At 24.0% G+C, this 14,991-nt stretch overlaps 1 protein-coding gene across 1 annotated transcript; it reads right to left on the bottom strand.

The window, feature by feature from the left end:
- Positions 1–1,235: 1,235 nt before the first annotated feature.
- Positions 1,236–14,435, bottom strand: LOC132921252 (fatty acyl-CoA reductase wat-like). The gene is made up of 9 exons (XM_060984172.1): positions 14,310–14,435; positions 11,515–11,889; positions 6,324–6,572; positions 5,428–5,573; positions 5,258–5,367; positions 4,899–5,091; positions 4,190–4,432; positions 3,770–4,027; positions 1,236–2,618 (listed from the first exon to the last, which is right to left on the bottom strand). The coding sequence occupies exons 2-9, from the start codon at positions 11,863–11,865 to the stop codon at positions 2,513–2,515; spliced, it is 1,656 nt and encodes a 551-aa protein (XP_060840155.1). The 5' UTR covers positions 11,866–11,889; positions 14,310–14,435; the 3' UTR covers positions 1,236–2,512.
- Positions 14,436–14,991: the final 556 nt, after the last annotated feature.

Genomic DNA, 14,991 nt, shown 5'->3' with positions numbered 1-14,991 from the left:
TATAGTCAGGTACAAGATATATTATTACAAATAAATTATATTATGACATACAAGATTATGTAAAGAAGTCTTATCTTCGTTATACAAACGTATACAGTATACAAAATCACCAGAACAAATTGTATGCTATTAACTTCAATATTCTTATATTTATTATTCAAAATTCATTCTAATAAAGCCAATGAAGGGCAAATGTAAACCTAACCTAAACGAGGTTACCATTTTTGTTGTAAACTCGGCCCGAAAATTTAATTTAAGCTAATAAAAAAAGTCGGTTGTAAACTCGGTCCGATAATTTTGGCACTATTAAAATATAAAATTAAGGAAATGTAGATGAGTGAATATTTCAAACACAATATGACTTACTTACTTAAAAAAAATAGATTTATATTATAACCTTACATTATTACACTACAATTTTATTTATATTTTTACACTTTATTATACTTAAAATTTTACATAAATACATTTTACTTATTTTTTTTTTGTATTGAATACTCAAATTAAATCCAACATTGAAACATTTTTACAAAATTTTATATTTGTATAACGAATTTTGTACCATGAATATGAAAATGAAAATAATTTTTAGAAGATAATGAGAATTGCTTCCTCGTGGTGTCACCTGGAAATTCTAAGTGGTTCTCAAAAATACTATAAGAAAAATATTCGTTTATTTTTATTAGGGGCGACTTAACTCATCAATAATTTTTACCTGAAAAAAACACTGGCCGAGTTTACAATCGCGCATATTGACCTATTGATAAGAATATTATCTAAAACACTTTATAGGCGATAGGCTTAATTATATAATATAGAATTACAATATCAAGAAGATTTTATGAGATACCCTGGATAATATTCTTACAAATTTGAATTGTATAATAGATAAATTCTTCTAATATAAAAGTTTACAACACAGTTGGTCTGAATTAAAAAACCTGACCAAATTCAATGTGACGGTAACTTGTTTAGACCTATAGAAACGAATGATAGAACTGGGTATTTTTTACTTTTGATTGCCACTTCCACAAATATGTACCAAATAAATTTACTTTCTTATTAAAAGAGATATTAAAGTGAAAACCCAAAACATTTTATTGTTCCAAAAGGTAATAACAGACAAAAAAAATACAAATCGTCGTAAAAAGTTCATCGCTCATTTCAAAATCTAAAAACAAATCAAATAATGTATATCAAAAACTTTTGTTCTATAAATACTAAATATCTCCATATTTTTAATTTTATTTTGTTAGTTTATTTCACAAATTACAATTATTAAGGAAGTACTGGGAATTTTTCACCCTAATATTACCCACTCGAATAAATCTGATACCAAAAACAATCTTCAATGTTAAATAATAAAGCATTTTTTTTTAACCTAATAAGTGTCATTAGACACAAAATTAGATACATGACGTATATTCTTATATAATATACATAATAAACAATATAGAATATACAATAAACAATATAAACAGTTTTTTTTAAAAAATTGTAAAATAAAGTATAAACATATCATTTTCACAAGGTTAAACAATTATAAAATAAAATATATAATAACCAGATAAAAATACAAAAATCTTTTGAGAAGTTACATTGTTTTGTTGCAATGTATATACAGTTCAATCTACGAAATTATGTTCTTAAATATAACTTTATATATGTGTAGTATTCATATTATGTATAAGTCATAGGACTATAAGTATATAATTAATGTGTGTATGTATAGTGAAATTAACTATCAATAAATTAAGATCATAAATTCATAACTCAATTAATAGTTAATAATATACATTTTATAAGACACTTAACAATATTATATTACTAAAAATTGTTTATCAAAATTATATAATTTATAAGTTTCTATTGCACAGGTTATCTACCGAAGTAGACATCATATTATGATGTTAACATAATTGTTATGCTTTGACGTAGTATAACTTAAAATATATATATATATATAACATAATAATATAACGCAATGCTAATAACTAAGAAATATTTACGCGTTTAAAAGGAATTAGATATAAATAAAATGTACCTAATATTTTAGAATTATCGTTTAAATATAATTAAATATTTTATTTTAAATTGTTGCAAAATTAAAAATAAACAAACTCAAAGTAGATTCATGATATCATAATTGTATACAATTGAAGAGTATGACTACCAGTATTTAGTGAAACAGTGACTTTTTAAGAAACAGAATTCCGTACGTTGATCATTATAACAATATTTCATTGTTACAACTTACGGGTCAATCAGGTCATAAGCATAAGTACCTAATATTAGTAATAAGTAATAATATAGGTATAATATGGAGCTCAATATTGTTGAAATATCGAACAATAAGAGTAAACAAATTAGGAATTGCATTTGAGGAAATATCTTCCTCAAAAACAACATAAAACACTTGTACATATTTTTATAATTACAAATACTTTCAATAGGTAAATGTTGGTAACAAGTCCAATAATAATCAGTCATGTTGTAATCTGCAAGAGTTTCTTTACACGAAACCAGTCAATTTGAGAAAGAGATAAGTAATAATCCATGCGCAGTACAGCAAGAAGCCGTATATAAATACTAATAAAGCAATATGCGCAATGTATAATCTGAAAAAAATAAAACAATTATTTAATAGTATAATAATAATATTTGGTTAATGGATAGCAATGTAATTAATTACTTAGAAATCCTGAATAATATTTAAAAACAAAATAATATGACTAAACATATTTTTAAAAAATTGGATTGTAAAAGTCCTTTTTTTTTAAATATTATGTCAAATATTTATATTTCATAAGTCATAGCCATAATACATAATACATAACATTCCTAGTAGGTACTAAGTAGTCAATATGCGATTTTATTAAAAATGAAATTTTTGTTTAAAAAATGTATAGTTATCTCTAGTTATTTTTTTTAACAGAAATAAAAAATTAGAAAATCTTAAGTATACAAAAAATAAAAAATGCATTAAGGCAATCATCAATCTATTGTCTTATTAGTTATCATGAATGAAACCACTCTGCTGTACAATAAATGCAGAGTGTACTGCGAAATTGAGTAGGTCAATATGATAAATTAAATAAATCAAATAAATATAAAAAACTAGGCATTCATACTTTTGCAAGAACCAACTAGAAAGTATATTTAAGTTAGAAATTGATTAGGTTTTTGAATATGGAAAAGACTTGACGTTATACAAAAATTATATAATTAATAGAAGTTTTCAAAATTTCATCTGAGAAACATTTAAAATTAAAATAACAATTCTAATATTTTAATTATTATTTTTTTTTACCCTTATGGTCTTACGAATAACTTGAATTGTGATTTTTAAATGATAACTTATATAGGTAATATTTATCATTATCCGAGGAAAATATTTTTTTTAAAACAATAATATGATATATAAGCATCGAATATTAAAAATAAAAATAATAATAATATAAATATTAAATAAAGATAAGATAGAAGTGTCAAAGAATTTCCTACAAAAGCCGTGTGCATCACTTCTGCTTATATTAAACTTTTAATGGTTATTAAATGTATTTATTATCGTATAATAAAAAAACCATTGATTTTAGATTCAATGTTTATGTAGGTATAATAAACATATTTAGAAAGGTATTATGTTTCTTTTGATTTTTTAAATTAAAAATATAGACTTATTTGAAAAATAAAAGATGAATTTACGCACGATTTAATAATTATTGAATTTATTGTCATAAAATAACGCTTTCTTGATTATGTAACTTACTTTTCCCATTTTTTCCTCGCCGCAGGCAATGTGTGAATATCATCTTTTACCAAGTAAACTCTTAAGCCAAGACAATGTGCCTGACTAAAGTATTCCCAGGATAACTGGTTTATGTCAAAATTAAATATTTCTTGATCTTGACTATCAATAGTGTCCCATAACGCCAGTAATCGATCATTAGTGAACGTCCATTCTTTGTCAGAGAAATAGGCTAATATATCACGTACTTTATCAATCTTTTTATAAATTTTCATCAGTCTGTGTGGAAAAAAAACAATTGTAACTATTTATGAGTGATGTGACATTATATTTATATAACATATCTTATTAAATTTGACATTTCAAATTTATTATAGCAAAAATATATATTTTTATACCAAAATAATGTAGCAGATTTTATTTTTTTAATACATTACTTACATCGGTTTTTGTCCAGCGATAACAGCTAATGTGTCCAGTAAATATCCAGGTACGATATGGCAAACAAAGTTTAATAACGCATAAAAGTATGGATTGTTGGTGGCCATGAATGAGTAGTACCAGATTGCCCGGATCGTGGGCCAGTAAATTCCATGACGTCTGTTCATCTCAATAAAATCATTCCACCTAATTGGTTTTTGTCCTGCGCTTGAACACGTGTATATCGGTATATTGTCATCTTTTCTGTAAACGAAATTCAAATAATAATACATAGAATGATTGTCACAAACTTACACGTATAGCGTAAAAGCTAAAATTAAAATATCTTATCAAAAATTATGTTTATGCAATAAACAATATTACTGAAATAACAGATACTAATTGAAAATCAGAGGATTATTAGTTTTTTAATTATTATAAAATTATCAAAATTAATTTAATCAAAAATATAGATGATTGATAAATTTTATTAGTTTTTCCGTGAGCTTATAGAACGCCAAAAAATAACTAAAAAAGTAATACCTAATACAAGTAACAATATTAGACACGATTTAAAATCGTTAATTGAAACTTTTAAAACGCCCCTTCTAAATAGAGTCACATAAGTGAAATAAAAAATAACACTTTTAAAACAGTAACACTAATACCTTCCTTACGCTTAAATGTAAATTCGTGCATGTTATAAAGAGTATATTTTAAATTAATTTACTTATTTGTTGCAGTTTCTTTGGTTGCACATATAAGTGCATTAACAACCATGTCAACTGGAATCATATCAGTGACCATATTAGAATCGCCATAGTAGGTATGAAGAACTCCTGTACCAGCTCCAACTATAAGCCCTGTAGGACCGTAAACATTATCTATCCAACCCCTTACTGGTTCTCGATAAGTAGCAATAACTGTAAAAATAATATAATAATAAAACTACAACATCTACATTCTACAATATTTTATGAAAAACGCATCCATGAATTTCATTTTATAAACCATATTATACCAATTTCAACCTCTAATATATTATAATATGAGTGTACTATTATAAATTTATCAATCAAGTGTACATACCAACAGTGGGACGGAACACTAATATTGGAAGATCTTGTGCTTCTCTTCGAATGGCGTCTTCTGCCAATGATTTAGTGAATGCATAAGTATTTGGTAAATCACCAATGATCCTTAAAATTGTTGTTATTATTAAACACATATCCATATAAAAAAAAAATTGATAACCTTACTCTTTAGTCATATCTTGAAGCGTTTGATCGTCGTTAGAAGAAATCAATTTCAAAACATCTTCATAATCAACAATAGGATCGTAAAATTTTTCTTCGACATGCAATCGATTACAGTTTGAGTATGCTGTGGAAACGTGTGCCATGACCTAATAAAATAAGAATCTTAATAAAATTTATATCAAATTTTAACGAGAGAAACTCAAAAACTTCCATTTAGTTAGTTAACTATCGATTTTTCATAACACAATAGTGTTTATGAGAGAATATTTATTACAATAATTAATACTATAGTTTTTTATTATTATAAGTATTGTCACGTATCAAAATCATATATTATTACGATGTTTCCCAACTGTTATTACATATTGACCCATTATATCTGAATTGCATAAATCGTGAACAAATGTGAATACAAACAATTATTGTATTTTAAATAAAATACTATAAAAAGTAGATTTTTAAGTTAGAAATAAATTATTAGATAAAGATAGCTTTAAATTATACTAAAAATCTTTACCTACCTTTAAACCAATTTCAAAGATAGTTTTGTACCAAATTATTTGTAATATATATTTATGAAGTAAAGTTTAATTTAAAAAGAAAAAAGATAATTATTTTGTAATCCAAAAAATAACTGTGGCGGCCTTTTTAGTTCTAGTAAACGCTATTTTATAGAAAAATATTTCAATATACAACAAATAATTCTTTATCGAAACTTAAATGCTAAACGTTGTGAATATCTGTAAAATATAGATACAAAAATACAGTATTTGTAAAAATATACAAATAGGTGTAATGTTTGAATAATATTAAAGCTCACGTTTTTTAATAAATATAAAATAAAGACTAACAAATATTTAAATATATAAGCCATGTAAATTTAAAAACACTATTACCTTTAAGTTGGTTATTTTTCTGGCCAAATTTAGTAATTCTCTTGTTCCAGAAACATTTATGTTCATAGCTACACGAATATGTTCATCAAAACGCACAGTAGCTGCTCCGTGGAAAATTATGTTTACTTCGTTAATCAGTGTATTTCGACTACTCACACTTAGTCCTAGACCCGGCAAACTGCAATCACCGGCTACTCCAGAAACTTTATGATAATACTTGGGCACTTCATGTTTTAATCTTTTAAAAAGCTGAAACATAATAATTTTTACATATTTTAATAGATAATTATTTATTATGGATAAAAATTCTCAAATAATATATTTTTAAGATATGTTAAATATATAGAGGTACCGACTTATAATTCAACTTTTATTTTCTATAATTATCATTACTCTATTATAATTTTGAATATTTTAAGATGTTTTTTCATTATTGTTATTTGCGAAGATATTATGTCTTTAATAAGCCTGTGTAGTCCAGTGATTTCACCTAAACATTGTAAATATAATTAGAAAGTAACCTAAGCCAATATAAGTACCTAATAGTACCTAAGCCTATTGTTTTTTTTTTTACATTAAAAAAAAATAATCATAAAAACTAAGAATGTTCTAAAATTGTTTTTATTAAGCAATATTACATTATGTATTATATAATTAATATCTATTATGTTTAGACTAAGTAAAAAGCATTTTTAATATATTCTATGTTTTCTTTCAATTTATTTGGAATACAATTTATAATGTTTACTTACTCAGTCATCCTAAAAATGTAATTCAAGTTTAATTTATATATCGCCCAAACTATTATAAAAATGTTAAGATTTGTTTAAGTGCTTAATTATTAAAAATATATAATGCAATTAGATATTTTAATTAAATAATAAGGATATTTTTTCCTTTCTATACTTTAAAGACTTTGCTAATTCAACTAATTCTCAGTATATAAGTAAAGTTATTATTATTTTAATTATAGGGTCTAATAATTATTATGTTAGAATCATAGTTGTGAATTAATTAGTCAACACGCGGATCGATATTATGCAAATAATTCAATGAAAATAAATTATTTATTCAAGTTTATTCCACAAACCCAATTAAATTGACTCTATATCATTATATCTGGTTAGGTAATTTCAAAATTTAAATGTTCCTATGCTACTATATACAGGTAAATAATAATAAAAATGATACCAAATTAAATTGCTCGTACCTTAGTTGTATCTCATACAATTAACGATGTTATTTGGGACACGAAAGGTGTGATAGTCGAATACGAATGGTAGTTCATACATCCATTAATTATTAATAGCGTTCGGCTACTATATAATTGTTTACTTAAATGATAGTAACTTACTATATTAATTAAATGAAAATCGATTAAACTATTATACCCATATAGATTTTACTGATTTTAGGTGTAAGTACATATATTTTGTGTAATTCTGGATATATTCAAAGTCTATTTTGTAAAAGAATGAAAATGAAATGAATTTTCTGATATAAAAATACTGCTTATAATGTAATACCTATACAATCTGCAATTTAAACTGAATTATAAATATTTCATTAGATATTTTTGTTTTTATCCACACAAATTTTCGGTAATTTAAAATTAAATTTCTACCAATTAAAACTACAAATTGTATTCAAAACAGGACCCGCCCTATCCAAAATCTATGATGACATACTAACCTTCATCATAATATGTATTATATTTTTATAATATCATGTCACTGAAACGGTAGCGCCCATCAGTAACCAATACAATCTCTCCCGAAGGGTATTTATTATGTTACTTAATACGTTGACGATTTACATTTTAGTTATTATTATTTTTATTTCAAAGTTTTTTTTGGAGTTAATACCCACTCAATAATACCATTTATGCAATAAGAATAATTAAAATTAATGTTCAGTATTTTGTAAGGTTATTATCTCATAATTTTACAAATTCAAGTGATTTCCCGGTTTACATTTAACAGGTACTAATAAATAAAATTATTATGTATATAAAATATCCGGATATTCCATGATGAAAATTATTTCATATTTTATCTGACCTAAAAAAAATATAAGTATTTTATAAAATCGCTTTAATTTTTCTATTATAATGTGCATTATATATTTATTATTTTGACGGACAACATATTTTGATTTATAATCTTGTTTGACTACAATTTTTTTTTAATATTTAGTTTAGTTTATTTCTTGTCATACTAGTCTATGACTAATTGACTAGTATCTGAGCATAATACAATATAATTTATGATGTATACTATAACACAAAATATAAAACAGTATATTAAAAATAAGTTTCCAGTTTAATTCCGCGTTTTATCCTAACTTATTATAATTTATCTTTGTTAACTAATTTAAAATTAAAAATATCTTGAACTATTCAAAATATGCACTACAAATAAATATGTAAGAGCATATTTATACATAACTATTTGACCCGTCAAACATTGTTTTGCCCATAAAAAAATTGTATATTTTATAGCTGACCCTGCAGACGATATATCACACACACATGGTTATGAGTTCAAATAAAAATCTCATAAAAAAAATTGTTTTCAGTTTTCTCGATTTTTTGGAACTTTTGGAACTCATGCCATAATATAAAGTTAGCTATAGAATAATAAATTAATATATTTCGTAATAATCCGCTTAGTTTAAAATCTAAAATCTTCACAAAATTGGTTGTATTATTTTTTTTAATTTTAACGTGATTTAAATTTCAAAAAAATTAAAAATAGGTGCTTGTTAATATGCATTTTAATTAGTCATTTTTTTACATATTTTGAAAATTGCCTACTTGAATTACAAATGAATAATACTAATACATTGCAAGAAACTGTTTGAGAATTACTATTATATCTTCAATAATATAACTTCATAAGTATTGACAGCAAAAACACATTTCTTATCCAAACAACACTTAACTCAATCATATGTGTCACTTATGTATATTTAAAATGTAATTTTAAGTTTTAGGACTCGCAGACATCATTAGTTAGGTAATCCCGATTTCATTATTCACCTTATGGGAAAAACGCGGTTGTGTGTAAATTTATCAAAAAACAAAAATTCCATAAATAGGACATGAATGCATACTACTATTATTCAACATTGAACAATTTATAGTTGCACAATTTTCTAAACACTGCAATCAAATTAAATATTTCTGTTAGCTTGAAAAAATAATCTAACAATGTTATAAGAGCCAAAATTAGTTTATTTTATTTAACTCAATAATCGATCTCATATTAAGTATAGTAAAACATAATCATTAAAAAAATTTAAAACATAGTAATTTAATTAAAATATGTAAAGTGGTTAGATAATATAAGTATATTGTGTAAATATGCCTACATTTTGAATATTTGGATTCCTTGGAATTCATAGTCAATTTAAAAGTATCAAAAGTAATACTTCCTTATTCGTTTACCTACTATATAAAAGTATATTATTATTAAACAGAATTCATTAGAGATACCAATGTATTCAATTGTATTATTAGCTATTAACTATAAATTAATATAATATAATAAAGTACTATTATAAATAAATTATATGAAGCATTCAATATAGATTATATGTAAATATGTTATACGTATAACCTATTAACCAAAATTATTAAAATATTTAACATAATATGGTTAGTATAATGATACAATGATCAACGTATGTTGGTTTTTTTCAGATTATATATTTTTGAATACTAAAATTATCAAAAGTATTATATGTGGCACAGTTATACGTAAAGCCCATATATAGATACGATTTTACTTTGCCATTAAACACAAATTCAATAGGTACATTACACCGACAATTTCAGGATTTTTCAGTATTTGTTTACCTTTCAAAATATATCTTATATAATCAATAATTCAAAGTTAGACATTATTAAATAATTTAAAAAAAAAAACGATTTCGTACTATACTCTTTTAAAGTCTACTGATGACTGACCTAAAATTAGATTTTATAAAATAGAAAGTGTATTTAAGTGTAAACACTTCCACCGAACACTAAAGAAATTCAAGGACGTCGAGAGAGCGTCTCTCGCAAATATTGTGATGTAATTTAATAAACTCGATCAGACAACTTATAGTATGCACGCACATGCACACGTTGTGTTATGAAATGTTGATTAATCTCAATGTTAACTATACCGGTTTTAACAGATATTTAAAATAACAATATTGATGGAATTTAAAATTTCCTATAAAATGTTAAACATAAAAAAGTCAAGTAGGTACTTGTTCAATGCAAAAATAGGATGTACATCATTTTCGAATTATGTACTCTACACACATTACGAGTATAGGTACCTATCTATAATATTATTAATATTTGTATGCTAAATACACGTTTGTAAATGGTACATACATATACACAAATATTTACTATTCTATTGATTTTAGATAATGAAAACAATTTATAGTATGAAATCAAAAATACAAATCTATGAAAAATCTTTGCACCACAAAAATATATAAATTTCAAGACAATTTAAACAACCCTTATAAACAGTGAGCTACTGGGATGATATATAAAAAAAAACTCAAACCCTATTTACTAAAATGAATTAAAAAGATATTAAGTACTGCACACATTGACAATTATCTCATTTAGTTTAGATTAATACATTAAATAGAATTATATTTTAAAAATAGTGCTCTAAGTATAATTTTGGGAGTCACATATTCTACTAACCTCGATAAATAACTAAATTAGATATTATACATAGTTATACTTGCAATATAAATTAAATATATATTTGATTAATAATCATTTATAAATTCCAAAAAAATGGTCAGAGATTTAGCACATATAATTTATATTAAATATAGGCACTTTTAGAATATTTTTAAACTTTATTTTTACATTAAATATACGTATACGTAGTTATAACTTGTATTTTTTTTTAAGTCTTTTGAGTAAAGTCAATTTATTCCTTTCTCTTCTTCCAGCGGATAACGTAAGACCGAATTACAGCCATAATATATATATATATATATATAATCTACCTATGCATAACATGAGCATTTATTTTGCCAATCTGAGAAACAATAAAAAAATTTGTTTGAATTTTGAGTTCTAAGACACAGTTGAAAAAACTTAGTCATCGAAAAATAAAATTAAAATTCTGTTCATGAAAAATAAAAATATATAATAATAAATATTTACCCTGTCTTCAAATATATCTTCCAATCGTTGATCGACGTTTTTGCCCTTCTTTGATCGGATCAGCAAATAAATATGTTTAATGTGTGGACATGTTCTAAGTAGCTTTTCCACTAGAACCTTGCCCATAAAACCAGTACCACCGGTTAAAAATACAACTGCATCCCGAAAAAACTCTTGTATTGGACTTCCTATTTCCGACTCGTCAACTTCACGAGGTTCATTAAAGCTCCGTTCACCCAAAAGCTCCAGAGGATCCAAATAGTATTTAGAATTTATTATATCTTTGATTGGCACCAACGGTGCACTGTCTTGCTTTTTCTCGATGTACTTACGATGTAAATCGAGAGCCATGTTGTGGAATTTTAGATTCAATAACTGCAAAAATATAAACATGTAAATGGTAATTAATCTATAGTTATACAATTATAAATTTGGAATTCAAGCATGCTTATAATAAATTTTTAAAAATAAAAGTTTTTATTTCCATTTCAATTATTACAATTTACTAGAACGTAAGTATTAAAAATATATATTGAATATTATGTTACATATTTGTAGCTTGGATAATACATTTTGTATTAATATATTATTAAAAATACATCATTTTGAGAATTATTATAATGCATATTAATAGGTTAACGTAATATTTATGTATTGGTTAGGTATGTGTATGCATATATATATGCTTTATTTTGGAAAGTTATGTATGTTATAATTATTAATTATATACCTACTACCTAGTAATCTAAATAATTGTATTAAACGTAAGTTGGGCGAAATATAATATACATAATATACAAATATAATGATTATTTATGACTAATGTTTCATAAAATAATTAAAACTGCATTTGGCTTAGGTCTTACATGATAACTTATATGATTGGAATTTTGGAATCTAACTCACTACGTTTTCTCACATGGTTACCTTGACCTGAAGACGCCCAAAATGTCCATTCAACAATTAATATACATAGGTACCATACCTATATTATATTACAAAGTCAATATCAAGTCACAAATGTAACTTGTTTTTATTGGATACCTATCCTAACCTATATAATAATTTATTAATATCTATTACACATTGAATAATTAATGTTTGCAATAGCCCGACACATTTGAGTAGAGATATAAAATACATTGCAATTTTAACTATTAATTTATTTATTTACCTAAATAATAATATTTTTGTTTCAGTAGTAAAATATTTAAGCAAAAATGTATTATAATAATTAATTTAACGCATAGACCATTGTATTTTATCATTACAAAACATTACGTGCATAAATGTTTATCTAATATTTTAATATATACCTACTCCTATAATAATCTACGCGAAAAATAGGGACGAACAGTTTCGACATAGCGAAACGTTCTAGCAACTTCGGTTATTGCTTTCACATATCATAACTTACTATGGCATCGTCTTAAAATTTAGTATAGTTTTTAAATTCTTATAATATTTTATTATATTTACATTGACATTTAATAACCTACCACAATAAACTGTATTGTAATTATTTATGTCACCGTATTCAAATAAAACAGAAAGTGTGTTTTTATATTGATTATCTAATGATAACGAAACGAGAATAAAATAATACATGATTATATTAGCAATCCATAAAATACAAATGTTGACCAATTTAAAATTAACGAATTCGCAATAATACAGGATAAATGACCCATAAATCTAATTTATAGCGAAGTTACCATAATAATTCTAATTGTAATATATAAAATAAAACCTAACGAATGCACAGTCAAACAAATATTAATAATCTCAGTAAATGTCAGTTGTTTGGAATTTTAAATTAAGTTGTGGTACGAAATAAATAATTCAAAAAACAAATATTATAATATAATGTTATCAGATTTAAATTATTAAGTAATGCCGTGTATGTTTCCCCCCTTCCCCTAAATATCGGTTAGCTGTTAATTTTTGATTCCTTCATATGTATAATATATTATGTAATGTTAAAATATAAATGAAACTTATATTTATATCAAGCCAAACAACATTAAACTTAACTAAAGATCAAACTTTTGTTATTTCATATAAAATCTAAAAACATATTTATCTAATACATACAATTTTGTGTGCATAGTATCATTATTGTGTGTTGATGTATAGTTAATAAAGATTTAAAAATTTATCATACGTATTACAGATAATTATTATAAATTGTAGTATACGAATAGTTATGATAATGACTTATGGTCTAATAATATAATTCAAAAATAATTTTAATTTTATAGTTCAGAAAATTGTTGGACCACAGATAAAAACTTACACTTTTGAATATTACATATTAACTATTCTATTAATTAAAATATAAAAAACGTTATAAATCTTAGTCAACTTTTGACATAATTTAAACAAAAATGTATTCACTTTGGAAAATAAATTACCTTTTTATTATTGTAAATATTTACATTAATATTGCATATTTTTTACATTTAATAAATTATTTATTATTAACTTTATCTGATATATTTTTAATAACTAAAAATAGCATTTTAATGCTAAAATATGCAATAATAATTTAAATATTTACAATTATAAAAAAGTAATTTATTTTTCAAAGTGAATACATTTTTTTTAAATGTCAATTTCTATCTGTGGTTTAAAATATTAGGCATTTATAATATTATTTACATAAATTAGTTTCTCTATTATCAGACATTTTGGTTTTTATTGAAAAAAGAGTATTTATTATTTTCCAGTTAAATAAATGTAATAAATAAGTACAATTATCCAAGAGTTTTAATAAAAACTCATTAAGTTCTTACCTATTTTAAAACAACGATTGATAATGTATACAGGCACTCTGCAGATAGAAACTACTTGAACGAAGTACCGCGACGGAATGGCCGTGAGTCCAAACCCAAATCTGTGACACAGTAACTGGATTGAGGAATTACTGGTATCATATATATACACTTCAAGGCCTCTCGTACCTACAACACTGTACATACACAAGACGCATATTACCTATCCTTCTCCCGGTCATATGTAAGAATTTGCGTCTTGCGTCAAACAAAATTAAATGAGAACATTATTACATTATTATCAATAATATCAAATTTAATGTCAATTTAATTTCTAAAAAAATATAAAATAGTTTAAAAACATAATCAACTATATAAATTATAAGTTATATATATATTAAACTTTTAATTCATATGAAACAATATATTATGTTATAACAAAGATATTAGTGCGGAAAACTGTCCAGTCGATGTCTTCCAAAATAATATGTATTTTTTTTTTTTTTAATAAAATTATTATAAAACTAATTTTGTACTCGATTAATTTAAAATAAATTTACTATTTTTACTAACACAATGAAAATTTTAAATTTCATTATACCCAGTTGCCACACAGAAAAATAAAGATCCACCATCTGTTCCTAAACTGGATATTAACTCTATGCTGAAGTGTTTTTTTTTTAAAGATCAAAAGAACACTTAT

This window comes from Rhopalosiphum padi, chromosome 2, assembly GCF_020882245.1.
Source record: "Rhopalosiphum padi isolate XX-2018 chromosome 2, ASM2088224v1, whole genome shotgun sequence".
Classification (NCBI taxonomy): Eukaryota; Metazoa; Arthropoda; class Insecta; order Hemiptera; family Aphididae; genus Rhopalosiphum; species Rhopalosiphum padi.
The sequence above is the reverse complement of the archived record's forward strand: the minus strand, read 5'-3'. Positions and strand labels throughout refer to the sequence as shown.